Source organism: Rhinoderma darwinii, chromosome 12 (genome assembly GCF_050947455.1).
Source record: "Rhinoderma darwinii isolate aRhiDar2 chromosome 12, aRhiDar2.hap1, whole genome shotgun sequence".
NCBI classification, from domain to species: Eukaryota; Metazoa; Chordata; class Amphibia; order Anura; family Rhinodermatidae; genus Rhinoderma; species Rhinoderma darwinii.
The window spans coordinates 2587653-2609433 of record NC_134698.1 but is presented as its reverse complement, the minus strand read 5'-3'; the positions used below and the strand labels follow the sequence as shown (position 1 = coordinate 2609433).

General features: G+C 45.2%; 1 protein-coding gene across 1 annotated transcript in view; it reads right to left on the bottom strand.

Annotated features, from left to right (window-relative positions):
* The window catches only part of LOC142665291 (NACHT, LRR and PYD domains-containing protein 12-like), a 169360-nt gene that overhangs the window by 108771 nt on the left and 38808 nt on the right, over nucleotides 1–21781 (bottom strand). Inside the window, exons 6-7 of the mRNA XM_075844941.1 lie at nucleotides 16328–18023; nucleotides 2607–2777 (exon numbers count right to left, since the gene is read on the bottom strand). Of these exons, the coding sequence (XP_075701056.1) occupies nucleotides 2607–2777; nucleotides 16328–18023 (1867 nt within the window). The remainder of the gene's footprint in view (nucleotides 1–2606; nucleotides 2778–16327; nucleotides 18024–21781) is intronic.

Genomic DNA, 21781 nt, shown 5'->3' with positions numbered 1-21781 from the left:
AACTCACCAGCTCAGATGAAGGTGCCATTTTCTCATGTTGTTATCGCTGCCAAGCCTTGAAATGTTGTGGAATGAATTGTTAGGGCTCTATTTAGCTAGAGCAGTCTATAGGCTATATCCAGCAAAGTGCAACTTGATAAGAAATTTGCTTAATCCTTAGGTCCAGGCTCTGAGCTGCCACTTGGATGCCAGTATGCAAGAAACTCACGTTTTTCCGTGACCAGATTCAATATGAAATTTATGCAGTGACTGTCCTCAATTCAAGAACCTTACCCTTTAGTATCCCCCTGAGATTTGACAAATTAAATGTAAGAACTGTGGCCTACTGATATCTGGGCAAAGTAAAATTGTTTGTCGGTACGAATAGCCGATTAACTCACTTGAACTATTCTAAAGAAGCATTGATCCAGGTTATTGAACTTCAGATGAAGCCTCTTTAATGTTCTATTTGGCCTTTTTTGATTTTTGACTGGTATTTATACTTGATAGTCCACACTTGACTGGCATTTGAGACAGTCCACAGGGAGCACTTGGTGCTCCCTTTGGACTATCTGTAATAACTGATAAGAGGAGTCCCATTATTATGACCACCTCCTACTGTTGACATCGGCAGCCCGTAGCCGATGAAGGAAGTGATGTGTTGTGGGTTGGCTTGGTGGGCATATAAGGTCTGCGATAAGCTGTCTGATCACATATCACTCGGTGTTGCCAAGGGTAAAAGAGGCGATCAGAACTGCAGAAAGGGATGATAATTGGCTTTTGGGCCAAGGCCGACAGTATGTCTCAAACAGCGCAGCTTGTGAACTGTTTGCGTGTTGCTGTGGTGACGGTGTATCGTGAGTGGACAAATGGCACCAATCTGAATAACACGCTGAAACTGCAGAGCATCACGTGCCATTGATGTGAGAGGTGAACGTTGGCTACGAAGGTGCGCGAGGGCCGAATGACACTGGAACACCTCACCGTGAAAATCAACCAGGGGGCTACAAGATGTGTGTCTAAAACAGTTCAGTGAATCCTACTGCGTATGGGGCTCCGAAGCAGACAGATGGTCACTGCTCCTATGCTAACAAAGGTACATTAGTAAAAAAAAAGGCTTCCATTTTCATGGCAGTATCGGATTTGGACCACCGATGATTGGCAAAGCGTTGTCTTCTCCTACGAGTCACGTTTTCAACTTGAGTCACGGATGGACGTTGGCGTGTCAGGTGAGAAACAGAGAACAAACACCCTGCAACCATCGCTGGAAGAACACAAGCTAGTGGCGGCAGCGTTATGGTTCGGGGAATTTTTTTCATGCCATTTTCTGTGGAAGGCGCTCCGAACCGTGATGAATCTATCGTTGCAGATCACACAACCCATACATGCTGATTGTCTTCTCTGGGGCAGATGGAATCTTCCAGAAAGACGATGCGACATGTCACACGGACAGAAATGTCTGACAGAGGTTGGAACAGCACGACCAAGACTTCCAAGTACTTCCCTGGCCCCCTATATCGCCAGACTTGAACCCAATTGAGCATCTGTGGGACCACCTCGATAGTCTTGTTCGCTCAATGGAGCCTCCCCTATGCACCTCCCATATTCTTCAGAAGTCTGGGCTTTGGGGTAGTGTGGCAAGATGGAAGCCTTTTCTAACAAAGAAAAACATCCAAGCTCGGCTATGTTTTGCAAAGACCTACAACAAGTCTGCCAAAAGCATATGGGAAAATGTGTTCTGGTCTGATGAGACCATGGTTGAACTTTTTGGCCATAATTCCAAAAGATATGTTTGGCACAAAGCCAACACTGCAGATCATCAAAAGAACACCATACCCACAGTGAAGCACGGTGGAGGCGGCGTTACGGAGCACGGTGGAGGCGGCGTTACGGAGCACGGTGGAGGCAGCATTACGGAGCACGGTGGAGGCAGCATTACGGAGCACGGTGGAGGCAGCATTATGGAGCACCGTGGAGGCAGCATTATGCTTTGGGGTTGTTTTTCTGCAGCTGGAGCTGGGGTTTGGTCAAGGTGGAGGGAATTATGAACAGGTCCAAATATCAGTCAATATTGGCACAGAACCTGCAGGCCTCTGCTAAAAAGATGGAGAAATTTCTTCTTTCAGCACGAAAACGACCCAAAGCAACGACTCCAAATCAACAAAAGAATGGCTTCACCAGAAAAAGATCTACGTTTTGGAAGGGCTCAGCCATAAGTCTATGTATATACTCTTTAGACTTAGGATCCAAAAGCGCCAAGGTAAAACAGTATATAAAAAAATACTTAATTATACAGAGTCTTGGTATTTATTTTTAAGTTGGTTTATCAAAAAACATGAAAATTGAGACTAAAATCAAATACCGACCATATGGCTAAAAATAAAGGCTATATTTCCCAGCCCTAAATAGTGGAATAGTAATAATAATAGTGTTAGATGACATTTCATGACATAGAGAGGAGACGAGACAGTCAGACATTAGTCGAGACGTCACATATAAAGGAGCAGTCAGCAGTTTATCTCATAGACATAACAATGGTGCGGAGCACAAAATAGTATAAAATCCATGTATAACTTGTGCCCCCCCCCCCCACATGTCTCGGTCCTGTACACATCTCTTATACTCACCGTAATTCCTCTATCCCGCAGTCTGGACTGGACAGAGCTTCCATCAAGTCACTGAGGTGAGGACCAGATAGACGGTTATCAGACAGGTCAAGTATCTTCAGGGACCGGTTATTCCTTATTCCAGATGCCAACTGGATGCAGGAAGTGTCTAGTAGATCATTACCACCCAAACTGTAAGAGGAAGAAGATGAGATGAGGGTGACGCGTCCACAGAGCGTTACTATAAAATCTGTAGGTTGTGAATGTGGAGAGAAAATGTCCCTGATGTTAGTAAGATCCATAAGTGTCATCACTAGACAATGTCCTACACCTCTTGTGTGTGGTGGGTGTCAGGAATGCCGGCAGCTATATGATGATATATCATATATATGAAAAAGTATCCACAGGGATGCTCTCAGTGGCGTAACTACCGCGGTAGCAGCAGTAGCGGCTGCTACGGGGCCCGGGGCTTGAGGGGGCCCGGTGGCGCCGCTAGCAGCCGTTATGGCTACTACAGCGGTAGCGTCGCTACTGTGGGGCCCGCGACGCCGAGCCTTACACAGGCCATCTCATGCCTGTAGGTGTCGCTAGCACCGGAGGGGGCCCCAGTGCTAGCGGCAGCCAAATACATGTATTAGCACTGAATGGCCGGGCATGTTCCGTGCCTGACCATCCAGTGCCTTACAATGACACTGATTGGCTAGCGGCGCGATGACATCATCGCGCCGCTTCCATGCTTGGAAGGTGCTGATTGGCGGGGCAAGTCATTCTGCCCCGCCAATCAGCGTCATTGGAGGACGCTCGTTCAACTCCTGCAGACATGCTCAGAAGAGAGCATGTCTGCATCGCCAGTGAACAGCGTGGGAACCGGAGAATGTGAGTATGTCAAGTTTTTGTTTTTTTTCCCTCATAAAAATGTGAATGGCATTGTCTATAGTGGGGGGGGGGTCATCTTTATGTGGGCTATTATATATAGGGGGTCTATATGTGGGGCAGTAGCTACAGGGGGGTCTATATGTGGGGCAGTAGCTACAGGGGGGGTCTATATGTGGGGGTGTGGGCCATTATATACAGGGGGCTCTATATGTGGGCCATTATATACAGGGGGGTCTATATGTGGGGGTGTGGGCCACTATATACAGGGGGCTCTATATGTGGGCCATTATATACAGGGGGCTCTATATGTGGGCCACTATATACAGGGGGGGTCCATATGTGGGCCACTATATACAGGGGGGTCTATATGTGGGCCACTATATACAGGGGGGTCTATATGTGGGACACTATATACAGGGGTGGGTTACCTGTGGGGCACTAGCAACAGGGTGGCTATATGTAGTGCACAGTCTACAGGGGTGGGCTATATGTGGGACACTATATACAGGGGGAGCTATATGTGAGACACTATATACAGAGGTGGGCTATACGTGGAGCACTAACTATAGGGGAAGATATATGTAGGGCAGCACGGTGGCTCAGTGGTTAGCACTATTGCCTTGCAGCTCTGGAGTCCATATGTGGGCACTATCTACAGGGGCTTCTATGTAGGTCACTATCTACAGGGGACATGTTGTGTGTTTGTGACAGTTATATTTAGATGTGTTGAGAATTTTAACTTCGTTTTATAGGTGCAGAAATGTTTTAAAAGTGAGAAGCTGAAGACATCTAAACGGAAAACTGCAGAAATGGGTCATGGCCGGGAGAAATCCATCATAGATGTCTGAACCGGAGGGAGAAGAAAAGAACTAGAATCTGAGACGTCACCGGTGAGTCACTTAATGTAAATGTTTATTCTGCCTCTAATCAGTAATGTAGTCACTGTATGATCTGCAGCGAGATGATGGTGATAGGATTTTTTTTGTGAAACCGCATCTCCCAGCATATCCTTACCATTGTTCCGGCCATGCTGGGAGCTGTAGTTTTACGCCGTACAAACTTATACGCAGTGGCGTAACTACCGCTATAGCAGCCGTAGCGACTTCTACAGGGCCTGCAGCATGAGGGGGCCCGTGCCACCCGCCGGCACGGCCCCCTCCCATGGCCGCAGGCTCCGCTAGCAGCCGCTATGGCTGCTACAGCGCGACGCCACTGAAGGGGTTGTTCCTACATAAGACATGTATCCCCTATCCACAGGATAGGGGATACATGTGTGATCGCTGGCAGCGATGAGGAGAACGGGGGACCGAAAGTCCCCCCTAAGTTCTCCATGACAAACCTCGGACTTCCGGGGTCTGTGTCGGCAGCTCCGTAGAAATGAATGGAGCGCCGGTCGCGCTTGTGCGCATGCGTGACCAGCGCTCCTTTCATTTTTATTGAACTGCGCAGACGCCGGAAGTCCGAGGTTAGTCATGGAGAACTTCGGGGGACTTTCGGTCCCCCGTTCTCCTTATCGCTGCCAGTGATCACACATGTATCCCCTATCCTGTGGATAGGGGATGCATGTCTTTTGTAGGACAAACTATAGGACGTTTTTTTTTGTGGGGGGGGGGGCTATATAGCGTTATCTACAGGGGGGCTGTATGGCGTTATCTACAGGGGGGCTGTATGGCGTTATCTACAGGGGGGCTGTATGGCGTTATCTACAGAGGGAGTCTGTATGGCGTTATCTACAGGGGGGCTGTATGGCGTTATCTGCAGGGGCTGTGTATGGTGCTATCTATAGGGGGGCGCTGTGTGGTGGAATCTATAGGGAGGCACTATCTACAAGGGGGGGGGGTTGTGTGATACCCAGCAGAGGGGGGGCCCCAGTCAAAAGTTTGCTATGGGGCCCAGTCTTTCCTAGTTACGCCCCTGGATGCTCTTGTGTTGTTACATCAGGTGTGCACCACCAAAATATAGTCTATGTATGAGGGGAAGGGATGAAGATGGGGAATTGCGATGTAACAAAAACAAAAAATAAACTTTTATTATTATTAAAAAAGATGCTTCTGCATACTTAATATGATATTAAAATATAACACTTACTCGGTGTGTAAATTGTTAGCTCGGCTGTGCTCAGTATATTATACCAGCGGGACACAGGGTGAGCAGTCCCTGCAACACCCGATATGTTAAATAAACCCCACCTGGTTGGTTTTATTCTATTTTATTTGAAAACCACCAAATGGGATTGAGGGATAATGTCCAACTTATTTTAAATTCTACACATCCTTAGTATTATACAGTAGTTGTGAACAAGGCAGTATATATAATTGGCTCAAATATGAGTGAACCAAGGTGTAAATCGGACTTGTATCACTAAGGCCTCGTTTAGACGAGCGTGATATACGTGCGTGCGACGCGCGTGCTTCTCACGCGTGTCGTACGCACCTATATTAGTCTATGGGGCAGTGCAGACAGTCCGTGAGTTTTGCTCAGCGTGAGTTCGCTGAAAAAAACTCACGACATGTCCTATCTTTGTGCGCTGTTCGCGCATCACGCACCCATTGAAGTCAATGGGTGCGTGAAAACCATGCATGCCGCACGGAAGCGAACTGCGTGATTTGCGCAACAGCTGTCAAACTCTGAATGTAAACAGAAAAGCACCACGTGCTTTTCTGTTTACAAACATAAAAACAGAGTGTCATTATGATGGCGGCTGCGCGAAAATCACGCAGCCGCGCATCATACAGGGCTGACACACGGAGCTGGTAAGTGCCTTTTGCGCACGCAAAACGCAGCGTTTTTTGCGTGCGCAAAACGCACACGCTCGTGTAAACCAGGCCTGACTGTGTGACTTGTCAGTTATTTACTGTAGGGAGTAGTAGCAACATGTGAAGCTCTCTCCCTAGCGGTGATCATCAGTTACCAGGCAGAGTGAGGATGGAGAGGTTAGACGTTGGAGAAAGAGGGAGAGAAATGTTGAGATTTTCCAGAAACTATGAACGTTTCTAGAAAACTTGTGTAATATCAGAGTCACATAGTGAGCACGTCCGAATAATACAGGGGTCTGGGAAGTGCTGCCTGGTTCTTTAGGACCGGTAACAATCATCCTGGCAATGAGATAATAAATCCTCTGTTCACAATTGTGTTCACTCTTTTTGTCCAGTTTCTGTTGCTTATTGAAGGTCAGAATAGCGCAGCGGTATGTGATGGTGACGCGGCCGCAGCTGGACCCCCTATTGTGCAATGTGCGGATGTCGCTGCAGTGTTTACAGGAGGATATGTTTTTAGAAGATGTATTGATAAAGTTCTTTTATTCTTCATAAATGAGAGATTAAAAGAAAAAAAAAGATTTAATGCACAGATACGGTGCCAGAACATATTTTCGAAAGTTTGTTTGTTTGAAGCCCGATTTGTCATTGGTTTAAAATCAGGGAATAGCTATTTTTGATTAGACATTGAACAAAGTTTGCCTCCTTTGCTTGCTCCAGAGTCGGCACTGGAAAGAACCTCTACATCTTGGCATACAGTCCTAAATCAACACCATATAAATCGTATAATATAATATAAACAAAAATGTTATTTATTAGTTGTCACTTTCTACTTTTTACTGTATTCTTACTTTTACTTCTCTATGGAGGCTGCCATTTTTTATCCATCTCTGTGTGTGTCGATTAACGACACATACAGAGATGGAATACGGCACATACAACCCCACAGAGAATGCGAACGGGAGCCGTTCCATTCTCAGAAGCGTACGCCGTCTGTGTGGGAACGGCGCATGCGCTGCTCCCACACAGACCAAAACGAAGCTCGTTCGCAGAGCGAAATCCGGCGCCATTTTCATGTGGACCGGAAGTCGCTGCCAGACAGTAAGATGACGACTTCCGGCCGCGGATTCCGGCCATATGTTCAGGCGCAAGGAATAGGAGCGTAGACCAGCGGAGGCGGCGGCAGGAGCATGTAATTTATGTTCATGTATGTGATGTGTGTATTATGTTCGTGTTATACTGTCTGCTGAGCCCTGTATCTAATCCTCCTACACTGTGCAGTCGCTCAGAAAATGGCGGCACACCGTGTAGGAGGTTTGAAGATTCAACCCCTCCTTCTCCTGGCACTAGCCAGAAGAAGGGAGGGGGGATTGTGTGAGGACAATAGAGCGAGTCTGTCCACCCCAAATTTGCAGCATAAATCAATGAGGTTGCTTTACCACAGTGACCATGCAGAATCTAATTGTAAAGGATCTGCCAGGCACAACTTCTGTGTCAACGGCCATAGGTAATCAGTCTGCACCTGCTTCTATGTCTGCGAGACCGACTCCATCTTCCACCACTCAGGATGGCAGGCTTAGGAGTGGGAGAGCCTATCACAGCCTGGCCAGACGGAGCTAGCTCCCGCCCTCTGTCTATTTATACCTGCCTTTCCTGTTCCTCCTTGCTTGTGATTCTTCTCGTTTGGTTTCCTGGCCCTGCTGCAGCTTCTTGAACTATTTGACCCTGCTTCATATTGACCCTGGCTTACTGACTACTCTCCTGCTCTGCGTTTGGTACCTCGTACACTCCTGGTTTGACTGGTTTGACTCGGCTTGTTCACTACTCTCCTGCTCTGCGTTTGGTACCTCGTACACTCCTGGTTTGACTCGGCTCGTTCACCACTCTTGTTGCTCACGGTGTTTCCGTGGGCAACTGCCCCTTTTCCCTTAGCTTCTGTGTACCCTTGTCTGTTTGTCTGTCGTGCACTTATTGAGCGTAGGGACCGTCGCCCAGTTGTACCCCGTCGCCTAGGGCGGGTCGTTGAAAGTAGGCAGGGACTGAGTGGCGGGTAGATTAGGGCTCACTTGTCTGTTTCCCTACCCCCATCATTACACTAATCTATAATATTTCCTGACTTGTGAAAAAATTAAAACAATGTGTAATCACTCAAACACTAATTGTTTAACTGAAAAGGTGGGACTAAAAAAAAAAAAGTTTCAATTAATAAAATAAAACACAATCGCCCTTTTTCCCCTTATCAAGTCCTTTATTGTTTAAAAAAGAAAAAAAAACAGAATTTCAGTTTTTTGGTCACTTTGCCCTACAAAAATTTGAATAAAAAGTGACCAAAAAGTTACCTATAAAAACTATAGCTTGTCTCGCAAAAAACAAGCCCTTATACAGCTCCGACGAAAAAGTTATGGCGACAGTAAAAAAAGACATTCTTTTTACAAAAGTATTTTTATTGTGCAAAAAGTTGCTAGAAATTTTTGTAATGCCAGAATTGTACTGACTCGCAGAATAAAAATAGCATGTAATTTATAACGCATGGTGAAGGGTGTATAAAGAAAAAAAACTAAAAAAAACTTTGCCAGAATTGCTGTTTTTTTGTCACCTTGCATTAAAAAAAATAGGATTAAAAGTGATCAGAAAGTCACATGTACCCCAAAATGGTACCAATAATAACGGTAGCTCATCCCGCAAAAAAAACAGCCCTCATACCACTAAGTCTATGAAAAAATAAAATTAGTTATGGCTTCCATGTCAGGAAATAATAAAAAATATGCAGCTGTGCAGGTCCGAGGGGAACATTTCTCCGTTTCAAAACAGGATTTATCAAGGCCCTAAAATTAAGGAACCAGGAAGGGGAGGGCCCAAACATATCTGCTGGAAGCGAGGTCGCCCGTATTGTCAGGGTACCTTTCCCTGTTATTTCACACCGAATAACCACCTCTGTAGATTTGAAACTGAGGGCATGCGTGGAAGAAATACACCAGACAGATAAGTGTTGGTAAAGATCCTCCCTCAGTGAAGTAGGAAGTACAACTGAACTTTATTACACAAAAAGTTAAAAATTTTCTATGTAGAAAGGTGGGGCGTGCTTAAGCCCCATTGGTTCTATTCAGTTGTGACGTTCATCTGCACACTCCTCTTGCATTCCAGGGGCGGTGTCTTCTATGGGCGTTGTCTCAGATGCAGGTGCCATCTTGTTGCATAGATTCTTTGTGAAATATACTGATATTTAGCTTACATAAGCTAAATATGTTTTTGCAAGCAATATACAGGGTAATGATCTCTGACAGTATTATAGCAGGAAGGGGAGGACCCAAACATATCTGCTGGAAGCGAGCGCGCCCGAATTATACCAGCACAACACTTTCCCAGCAAATTCCCCAATCTGCAAAGGTGCAGAGTGTGGACCAAAAGGGGGATAAGAAAGGACGTCATATATCAGTGCGACACCGGCCTGTGCAGAAACACAGCGTAACACACATCTATGGATTATTATTTTTTTTTTACCCCATTATTATACCACCTGACTATGCCCTGATGTACCCTGCCCAGCTTACATGTACCCCCACAAAATGGAAAATACCAGCAATACTCAAACAAAAGTACTACAAAGCGCTAAATCCACCCTCCAAAACCCAAAAGGCGCTCCCTCCTCTCTAAACCTTACAGCGTGGGGGCGTGGCCTAACAGCAGATGTAAGCAGACGTGTGTGGCTGGAGCTCCCGCTGTGCCCATCCTGATAATCAAGTTTATCCCCTACTTACCTGGGTAATACTTACCGACCTGGGTGCTCTGAAGCTGGAGGAGACTGTACCGATCAGCTTGGCTGCGATGACCCACTCAAAGAAGCAAAAAACGCAGCCGGCGAGCCAGGGGCCTAGAATCCAAGATGGCGCTGAGGAGAAAGACTGCCGGAGCAGATACATGCGCTCTGAAGCAGCAGACCGCCTGGAAAGATTTGCACGAACACCCCGTGCGAGCAGCTCAGCAGCAAGCAGGACACCTGTGGCTAGCAGTGGAAAGACGGGCAGCCCGGCTTATGGCTCACGGTACTCTGTGCTGGAGGAGGACATGGTGAGTGAAGAGGAGGAAGAGCTGGGTAGTCAGCGGTGGAAAATGCATAACGATGGGGGCAGAATGCACCACAGAAAGGATAAGGTGCAGGAGCGTCCCTCACAGACATACTTGCTGCAGTGACGCAGAACTCTTCGATTCTCTCCATGCTGACTGTTCAGGTGGGAGGCCTGAAGGAAGATATCTTGCTTTTGAGGAATGATTTGCAGAAAGTGGCAGAACGTACAACAGTTATTGAGGGGAGAGTGTCTGAGGTTGAAGATGTTCTTCCTGAACTCCGGCGAGATGTACAATCACATTCACTGGCGATGATAGCCCTTCAGGCTAAGGCAGATGATTTAGAGAATCGGCTACGCAGAAATAACGTGCGCTTGGTTGGAGTGCCGGAAAAAGTGGAGGGCACTAACTCAGATGAGTTTTTTGAAAAATGGCTGCTGTAACAGTTTGGCTGAGAGGAATTGTCTCCTCTATTTGCTGTCGAGAAGGCGCACAGAGTACCTACCAGACCGGGACCGCCGGGGAGACCCCCGAGACCGGTATTCGTGAAGCTGCTGCATTATAAGGACAGAGATCGGATACTGCGTAAGGCCAGGGAGCGGCAAGATATTTCCATTAATGGCGCTAGAGTGTCCTTTTTCCGGGATTTCTCTGCGGAGGTGCAGAAAAAGCGGTTGCAATACTGGGACATTAAAAATTACGAGCCCTGAACATTTAATATTCTATGATGTATCTGGCTAAATTGCGGGTGGTTGCGTGTGGGACTGCTTCCTTTTTTGAGACACCCAGGGAGGCTGCCAGGACTGCAACGAGAGTCGACTGCAGAGACCTGCTGGAGTGGAGGACGCGTGAAAGCCTGCTTCGGCGGTGAAGTTCGGAGGCCCTGTTGCCTTTTGCGGGACTGTAGCACTCTATATTAGGTTCTGTTGTCATGTATGCGAGCACCCTTACATCGAGCTCCGCAGGGTGATAGCCTTTACACAGCTATCGTACTTGATTTAAATGGTATCATGAGATAATTACTGGGTAACAAATGTCACTGTAATATCTGTTGATCGGGTGGGATTGTTTATTACCTATGCATAGCAGCGGGAGCCACCACTTGCTGGGAGTGGTAAGCACATTTCAGGTTAGATGTGCCTTTATGGCATGCAATATGTTCACACTTAGGTGTGCTTCTGTTGGATAGGAGGGACAGTATATGTCGCTCTGACCCTTTTCGGTGGGGAGGTTTTGTTGTGGGGGGCGGGGGTGCACGGCTCAGTATCTCGGCCGAAGTAGCTTGGCCCAGTGGCAGACTTCTTTATGCTACGATACCCGATGGGGTAGGTTAAATGTTTATCCTGGAATGTCCGGGGAATAAGGGAACCTAGGAAACGCCAGGCGATTTTTGAATGTGTCAAGCAACAAAACGCCCTGATTGTGGTGTTACAAGATACGCATTTGACTAGGGATTCGGTGTCCTTATTGCATAGAGTCTGGATCGCACATGGGTTTCACTCCTTCCATACGACTTATTCTAGGGGGGGTGAGTCTACTGATACATAGGAGTCTTCCTTTTGTTTGTCACTCTTCTTTCTCTGATGGGGAAGGGAGGTATGTGGGAGTACACTGCACCATATATCATTGGGAATTTATTTTAGTGGTACTGTACATCCCTCCTCCTTATTCTAGCACTGTACTTAAAAAAGTTCTGGAAAAACTTTCAATGTTGCCTGAGGTACCGTTACTCCTGATGGGGACTTTAACTCGCTGATGCATGAGGGGCTGGATAGATTTCATAGGGGTGGGGGGAGGGACGACAAGGGGTGGATATGACAGCATTTGGGAGGTTAATTGTGAAAATGGGATTACGGGATATTTGGAGAGATAAACACCCGGGGTGCGCCAATACTCGTGTGCATCGTCCACGTTCCAGTTACTTTCTCGTATCGATTTGATCGTATGTTCGGCATCGGCAGTGTATTATGTTGCACAAATAGAATATTTACAGAGGGCGTTATCAGACCACTCTCCTGTGGCGGTAACGTTGGAAGTGGGTGAACGGCCTATCAGGCGTTTTGGAAACTGGAAGCTGAATGCGTTCTGGTTTAAATTGATGGATGGCAAGGAGATACAAGATCTGATAAGGGAATTTTTTACTTTCAATGTTGATTCGGTGCCTCAGGGGGTTTTATGGGACGCCATGAAGGCATGGCTCAGAGGAGTGTTCATTCAGAATATTGAGCGGATCAAAACCAGGTCTCGGCAATTGGGGGACAGTCTGATGGAACAGGTGACAGAAACAGAAGGAAGACACGTGGAAGAGGGTTCAGAGGACACACTTAGACACTGGGTTGAGGCTCAGACGCTGTTAAAAAATCACCAACTGGCGACGGCTGATAATAAACGACTATTTCTTAAGGAGAAATATTATGAAGGGGAGACTGCTGGGAGGTTGCTCGTTAGGATGGCACAGCCACAAGGGGGTAATAACTTCATTCATGGCCATAGGGGGGAGGGTGGAGATGGACACGGGGCAAATTTTACAAGTGTTTAAACGGTTTTATACTGACCTTTATACCTCAAGAGCGCATTACACTACACAGCAGCTGGAGGATTATCTGGGACACATTCACTTGTCTACTCTGGGTTCTGAGGCCAGAGACCGTTTGGAGGCACCTATTTCCCTGGAGGAATTGGAAAGGGCGATAAGGGATATGGCAAATGAGAAAGCTCCAGGTCCAGATGGTTTGCCTGGGGAAATTTATAAGGAATATGGGAAGGAATTGGCTCCGCAATTCTTAAACACTCTGATAGATAGTTTTCGAAGAGGCAAATTACCGGATTCCCTATATGAAGCAACGATAGTGGTATTACCTAAGGAGGGGAAAGATAGCCAATTACCGGAATCCTACAGACCGATATCTTTGCTTACATCAGATATTAAGATACTGGCGAAGGTTTTAGCGCTACGGCTAAATAAGGTGGTACAGCAGGTTGTGCACAACGACCAATCGGGGTTTATGCCATCCAAATCAACGGCTGTAAATCTTAGGCGGTTATTCCTCAATCTTCAGACAGTACCGGACGTCCCTGTGGGGAGAGCTGTGCTAACATTAGATGCTGCTAAAGCGTTTGATTGTGTAGAATGGGGGTATCTATGGAAGGTTCTGGGTAAGATGGGATTTGGCCCTAATTTTGTGAAATAGGTGCAGTTGCTATACGTGGCTCCTACGGCCCAAATACGGGTGAATGGAGCACTATCTGGAAAGTTCCCGTTGGCTAGGGGAACACGCCAAGGATGCCCACTGTCACCATTACTGTTTGCTCTGGCGGTGGAACCACTGGCCTGTCTCATATGACAGGATGAACGCATACGGGGTTTGAAATAAGGGGAAATGGAGGAAAAAAATCTCTCTATATGCGGACGATATTTTGATATACCTGACAGACACTGAGAACACTCTGGCGTTGGTACTGGACACGATCAATAGATTTGGCGTATTTTCAGGTTTAAATATTAACTGGAAGCTAAGGTGGAGACCTGGAATAGACTCCCTCTCTCTGCTCTGGGGATGACCAACTTAATCAAGATGATTCTTATGCCCCAGGTGCTGTACATTCTCCATAATTCCCTGGTATGGATACCCAAACACTGGTTTAGACGACTGCATAATCTCTTTCGAGATCTGGTATGGAAAAAGGGGGTGCCTAGAATAAAATTGGAGAAATTACAATTGCCAAAAGATGAAGGGGGTGTTGCTTTGCCGAATGCCTGGAAATACTACTTGGCTGCTCAGAGCCAACATTTTAAAGGGTGGGAGGATCTAGTGCACGCTTATTATCGTATATAGTGGGGAGGGCTTAATCCGCTGGAGGGGCTGGAAGCGCATATCTACAAGAGATTAGCACGTACTAAACCAACATTGAGCAGAATACAGACGCAAGTCTTATGAGGGATCATTTGCAGTTACATTAGAAGCGAGGGAGGAAATGTTGAGACCTGTTAATGAAACTGTTTTTGTACCAAGTGTCACGGTTAGAGATGCTGATGAGGGGCTGTGCAGGGGTTAAGAGGGGGGGGGGTGTGTGTGTGTGTAATGTTGTGTTTTTTCTGTCATGCTGGACATGTTGTATACGATGCTACTACTGATGTTATCTGACTGTCATTGTATTATTGTTCTTGTTAATAAACATTGGATTGATTTAAAAAAAACAAAACCCTACAGCGTGCCGAAACAGCAGTTTACTTACACATATATGGCATCGGCCATACCCAGGAGAACCCTTTTAACAATTTTGTGGGCGTGTCTCCAATGGCATAAGCTGGGCACCACATATTTAAACTGAAATGGCATATCTAGGGAAAAATTGAAATTTTTACTTTACAACATCCACAGCGCATTCATTTATTGAGAAGGCCTGTGGGGTGAAAATGCTCACTACACCCCTTAATAAATGCTTTGACGGGTGTAGTTGCCAAAATGGGGTCATTTCTCAGGGGTTTATTTTATTATTTCACATCAGAGCTTCTGCAATTGTGAACCAATACTTTATATGTCGCCAAATTAGGCCTCAATTTCACATGGTACTCTTTCACTCCTGAGCCTGGTCAAATGTCCAGGCAAAAGATTAGGGTCACATATAGGGTGTTTCTAAAACCAGGAAACACTGCATAATAATTACAGAGCTGTCTTTTCATGGTGGTACAAGCTGGGCACAACATATTGGCAAAATTGCCATTTTCACTCTGCAACATCAAGTGCACACTAATTTCTGGAAAACACCTTTGGGGTTAACATGCGCACTACACCCCTAGGTGAACACCTTGAAGGATGTCGTTTCCAAAACGGGGTCACTTCTTGGAGGTTTCCACTGTTTTGGTCCCACAGGGGCTTTGCAAATGTGACTTAGCGCCCAGAAACCAATCCAGCAAAATCTGCACTCCAAAAGCCAAATGGCGCTCCTTCCCTTCTGAGCCGTGCCGTGCGCCCAAACAGCAGTTTATGACCACACATGGGGTATTGCCGTACTCTGGAGAAATTGCTTTACAAATGTTGAGGTGCTTTTTCTCCTTTGTTTGTTAAGAAAATGAAAAATTTTGAGCTGACGCTACAAAAAGTACATTTTTACTTTCACTGCCCAATTCTAATAAAATCTATGAAACCCCCTCTTGAGTTGTAGCCAAAAATAGGGAGGGGTGATATGGTCGCTAATAGAGCGCGTTCCTCCCGCATGTGTAACGTCTATGGCCACGGGCCGTCGATTGGTCGTTAACCCGACGGCCGTGGCCATGGACAGCTTACCTGCCTGCAGCGTCGTCCCCCAGTCAGGCGCCGGCACTCTCTTCCGGATTCCGAGTGTCTCCGGCGGGTGCGCGCGCCCGCGTGTGCACGGCCTCAAAGGGCCAGTGCGCGCGTTTTTGTAAAAAACTGTAATCTGGCCCAGGATGCCCTGGGCTATAAAAAGGGCTCTGCCCTCTTGCCCTTTGCCAGAGCGTTGTTAGTTTTCCCGTTGTTCGTCTTGCTTATGGTCTCCCAGTGTCTTCCAGCCTCCCAGTGTACCTTGCTCCTGTATTCTGTATCCCGTATCCTGTTTCCGTGCTACCTCGTGCTATTGCCGTGCTGTGCTACCTACCGTGCTGTGCTACAGTCTACGCTACCCTGCTACGCCTCACCGAACGACTTCCCACCGCCTGGTTCTGGACGTGTCCGCCTCGCCACTGCCTACGATTGCCTCAGGTACTCTCGCTGAACCATTGAACTGTGTGCTTTCCGTTTTGGCCAGCTGCCATCCCCGCTACGCGGTACGGCCCAGTGGGTTCACACCCCGCACCGTGACAGCATGTACAGCAGCTGAGAGTCAGGTTGCTTTGCCTCATTCCCTTTGCTGTAATTATGGGAGGTGCTCCCTCTGGAGGCCAACATATGAAAACATGTCAAATTATTATTTCATTTTTAATACTTCCCACCTTGTGAAAGGAAAAAAAAACTCCACAAAAATTAAAATATTATAAATAAGTAACTTAAAATAAAAAAATGATATTAAATGTGCATATTTTACCTCAGATTCTGCAGGTTATGTAACACTGGTGCAAGTCTTTCTAATCCTTCAGTCTGTAAGGAACATCCACGTAGATTGAGTTCTTCTATATTTGTGCAGGTTCCCAGAATAAATGCTAACACTGCGCAGTCTAGAGCCGACATGTAAACATTAGAAAGGTCCAAACGTGTGTGTGATTTCAATGATTCCTGCACTAGAGCCTTATTCCGGGTTTCATACAGATAGAAGAATGTCCTGAGAAGCCGTCGCTTCTTGTCTTCACTTTCCACCAGACTCTGTTCTTCTAGAATGAAGTTCTTCAGCCAAGTGATAACATCTCTGGAAGCCTGAGCTGCTTGTTTCTCCAGGTATCCAGCTAGTATTGATCTGGTGGAGCCGTCTGATAGACCACACAGGAAGCGGAGGAATATTTCACCACGTCCATCAGAATAGGATTTGGCTTCTTTCAGTGATTTCTGTAACTTCTCAGGAGAATAATCAGTATAATGCACCAAGGCAGAGAAGAACTCCTGAACAGTGAGATGTAAGAAGGAATAGGTCACCGGTTCCTCCGATTCCATAAGAAAACTTGATAAAAGCTTTGACTTATTGTCCACATCGAAAGAATCCAGATCTCGTTCATCAAAAATAATCATGTGATTCATTACTCCATGTTCTGCCAGCCATCCGATGGACTGCAGGATCTTCTGAGCGTCACTTTTGTGCAGGCTGTGATTGGACAAAATGTTGGCGACAAATATCGCAAAAAGCTGAGTCACGGTTTTGGGTAATAATGACACCTGATCACTACTTGTTAGTTGGAAGCTCTTGGATAATACTGTACAGATGATCCAGCAGTAGGACGGGAGGTAACAGAACGTGTACAATGTGTCGTGCCGCTTCACATAATTAAAAGCCCTTTCTGACACTTCTTGGTTGGGAAAGAAATTTTCGAAGTACATCCGTCGTTCTTCTGGAAAAAATCCAGTGATTTCTACTATTTGCTGGAAAACTTCACAATTAATTGATGCCAGTTTGGTCGGGCGACTGGTCATGAGAACAGAACAACCATTAAGAAGAGACTTTCTCACCAAACTAACGACAATCTGACCGCAATGTTCCGGCTGTTTAGGATTAGAGCACAAGTGACGGGATGTGAAATCCACTTTATGAACGGTTTCATCTAAACCATCGAATATAAAGAGAAGTTTCCCTGGATCTTGTAAGATGTTCCTGAGTTGCGCCCGCAGATATGGGTATTGATGAAGGATCATGGTCTCCAGACTAACCTTATCCAGTCTGTTCAGCTCCCGGAATTTGAAGAAAAAGACAAAAGAGAATCTTTGATAGAGAACCCCCTTCACCCAGTCACAGACAAACTTCTGCATCAGTGTGGTCTTCCCTACACCTGGCACTCCGCTCACCATTACCATTTGTGGCACGAGTCCAGATCGGTGGCACCAACGGAACATCTTGTTGGGGTAAATGCGTTGTAATTCATTTTGTTTTTTCATTAAATATTCCTCATGTTTTACGCCGGTCCTTATGAGCTCATTCTCAGAGCGTTCTCTAAAGTGATCAGTGGAGACAATGATGAGGTTCACATAACGGGTACAGAATGGAAAACGTTCCTCTCCCAGGTTACTTCCTGGAGGTTTGTTCTCTAGAAGATTCTCAGTTTTTTCATATAAATGTTTCTTGTGACAGTTCTGGACGTCTGTGGTAAAAATAAGACAATAAATGTAAAGATGAGAAGATGAACCAAAACAAGTAACTTCTCCAATCTCCATAACAAATACATTTATAACCTATTTATAGTTATAAAAATTATTCATTTCATTAAGTGGAATATGGCCATCATCTCTGTATATAACTCTGATCCCTGTATATAACCCCCATCATACCTGTATATAACCCCCATCATCTCTGTAAATAACCCCGATTATCCCTGTATATAACCCCCATTATCCCTGTATATAACCCCCATTATCCCTGTAAATAACCCGATTATCCCTGTATATAACCCCGATCACACCTGTATATAACCCTGATCATCCCTGTATATAACCCTGATCATCCCTGTATATAACCCTGATTATCCCTGTACATAACCCCGATTATCCCTGTACATAACCCCGATTATCCCTGTATATAACCCTGATTATCCCTGTATATAACCCCGATCATCCCTGTATATAACCCAGATCATCCCTGTATATAACCCTGATCATCCCTGTATATACCAGCCATCATCCCTGTATATAATCCCTGTATAAAACCAACATTATCCCTGCCCATCATCCATGTATATTAACTAACCAATCAATCCCTGTATATAAACCTCATAATTCCTGCGCCCATCATCCCTGTATATACCAGCCAGCATCTGTGTATATAACCTTTATCATCGGTGTATATAATCCCCATCATCCCTGTATAAAAACCACCGTAATTCCTGTATAATACCCCCACCATCCCTGTATATACCAGACAGCCATCATCCCTATAAATAACCCCGATCATCCCTGTATAATAACCCCATCATCCCTGTATATAACCCTCATCATTCCGGTACATACCAGCCCAACATCATCCCTAAATATATTCCCTGTATATTATCCCCATCATCCCTGTATATTACCCCAATCAGCCCTGTATTTACCAGACAGCCACCATCCCTATATATAACCCCCTTCATCCCTGTATATAACCCTGATCATCCCTGTATATACCAGCCATCATCCCTGTATACACCAGCCATCATCCCTGTATATAACTCTGATCATCCCTGTATATACCAGTCAGCGATCATCCCTGTATATAAACCGCATAATTCTTGTATAAAACCCACATTTCCCTGCCCATCATTCCTGTATGCAACCCCATCATCCCTGTATATAAACCTAATAATTCCTGCCCCCCTTTATCCTTGTATAATATCCCCAACATCCCTGTATATAACCCTCATCATCCCTGCACATTACCCCATCATCCCTTTATATAAACCCCGTCATTCCTGTATATAACCCCATCCTTCCTGTATATACCAGACAGCCATTATCCCTATATTTAACCCTGATCATCCCTGTATAATACCATCATCCCTGTATGTAACCCGCATCCCTGTATATACCAGCCCGCCATCATCCCTATATCGAATTTCTGTATATTATCCCCATCATCCCTGTATAGATTATCCCCAATCATCCCTGTATAGATTATCCCCAATCGTCCTTGTATATTATCCCGATCATCCATGTATACTACCCCAATAATCCCTGTATATACCAGACAGCCATCATCCCTATATATAACCCCATCACCCCTGTATATACCGGACAGACATCATATATATATATATATATATATATATATATATAATATTTATATATATATACACATGTGTGTGTATATATATATATATAAGTCTCTAAGTCAACCCTACAAGGAAATAACTGTACACAAACTATGGGGGAAATTTATTCAGACTGGCGCTTCATGGATGCTGGAAAATGGTGATATACATCTTACATGTAGTGTTGGGAGAGAAAAGGGGGTAAAGTCCTGCACTCTGGTAAATGTCCCACTTATTTATCACATCTCCTAAATACAGAAGTTTAGTGTACGGATACAGTATTAGATTCACACTGTACGTACAGATACTGCACTAGAACCAAGCCTCAGAACATACAGTGAAGGAAATAAGTATTTGATCCCTTGCTGATTTTGTAAGTTTGCCCACTGTCAAAGTCATGAACAGTCTAGAATTTTTAGGCTAGGTTAATTTTACCAGTGAGAGATAGATTATATAAAAAAAGAAAATCACATAGTCAAAATTATATATATTTATTTGCATTGTGCACAGAGAAATAAGTATTTGATCCCCTACCAACCATTAAGAGTTCAGCCTCCTCCAGACCAGTTACACGCTCCAAATCAACTTGGTGCCTGCATTAAAGACAGCTGTCTTACATGGTCACCTGTATAAAAGACTCCTGTCCACAGACTCAATTAATCAGTCTGACTCTAACCTCTACAACATGGGCAAGACCAAAGAGCTTTCTAAGGATGTCCGGGACAAGATCATAGACCTGCACAAGGCTGGAATGGGCTACAAAACCATAAGTAAGACGCTGGGTGAGAAGGAGACAACTGTTGGTGCAATAGTAAGAAAATGGAAGACATACAAAATGACTGTCAATCGACATCGATCTGGGGCTCCATGCAAAATCTCACCTCGTGGGGTATCCTTGATCCTGAGGAAGGTGAGAGCTCAGCCAAAAACTACACGGGGGGAACTTGTTAATGATCTCAAGGCAGCTGGGACCACAGTCACCAAGAAAACCATTGGTAACACATTAATGGATTAAAATCCTGCAGTGCCCGCAAGGTCCCCCTGCTCAAGAAGGCACACGTACAGGCCTGTCTGAAGTTTGCAAATGAACATCTGGATGATTCTGAGAGTGATTGGGAGAAGGTGCTGTGGTCAGATGAGACTAAAATTGAGCTCTTTGGCATTCACTCAACTCGCCGTGTTTGGAGGAAGAGAAATGCTGCCTATGACCCAAAGAACACCGTCCCCACTGTCAAGCATGGAGGTGGAAACATTATGTTTTGGGGGTGTTTCTCTGCTAAGGGCACAGGACTACTTCACCGCATCAATGGGAGAATGGATGGAGCCATGTACCGTAAAATCCTGAGTGACAACCTCCTTCCCTCCACCAGGACATTAAAAATGGCTCGGGGCTGGGTCTTCCAGCACGACAATGACCCGAAACATTCAGCCAAAGCAACAAAGGAGTTGCTCAAAAAGAAGCACATTAAGGTCATGGAGTGGCCTAGCGAGTCTCCAGACCTTAATCCCATCGAAAACTTATGGAGGGAGCTGAAGATCCGAGTTGCCAAGCGACAGCCTCGAAATCTTAATGATTTACAGATGATCTGCAAAGAGGAGTGGGCCAAAATTCCATCTAACATGTATGCAAACCTCATCATCAACTACAAAAAACGTCTGACTGCTGTGCTTGCCAACAAGAGTTTTGCCACCAAGTATTAAGACTTGTTTGCCAAAGGGATCAAATACTTATTTCTCTGTGCACAATGCAAATAAATATATACAATTTTGACAATGTGATTTTCTGTTTTTTTTTTAAATATAATCTATCTCTCACTGGTAAAATTAACCTAGCCTAAAAATTCTAGACTGTTCATGTATTTGACAGTGGGCAAACTTACAAAATCAGCAAGGGATCAAATACTTATTTCCTTCACTGTATATACAGCACCATTACAAAGCTCTATCTATATATATATATATATATATATATATATACATACACAGCACCATTACCAAGCTCAGTACATATATACAGCACCATTACCAAGCTCACTACATATATAGAGAACCATTACAAAGCTCAGTACATATATACAGCAACATAACCAAGCTCAATATATAAATACAGCACCGGAACC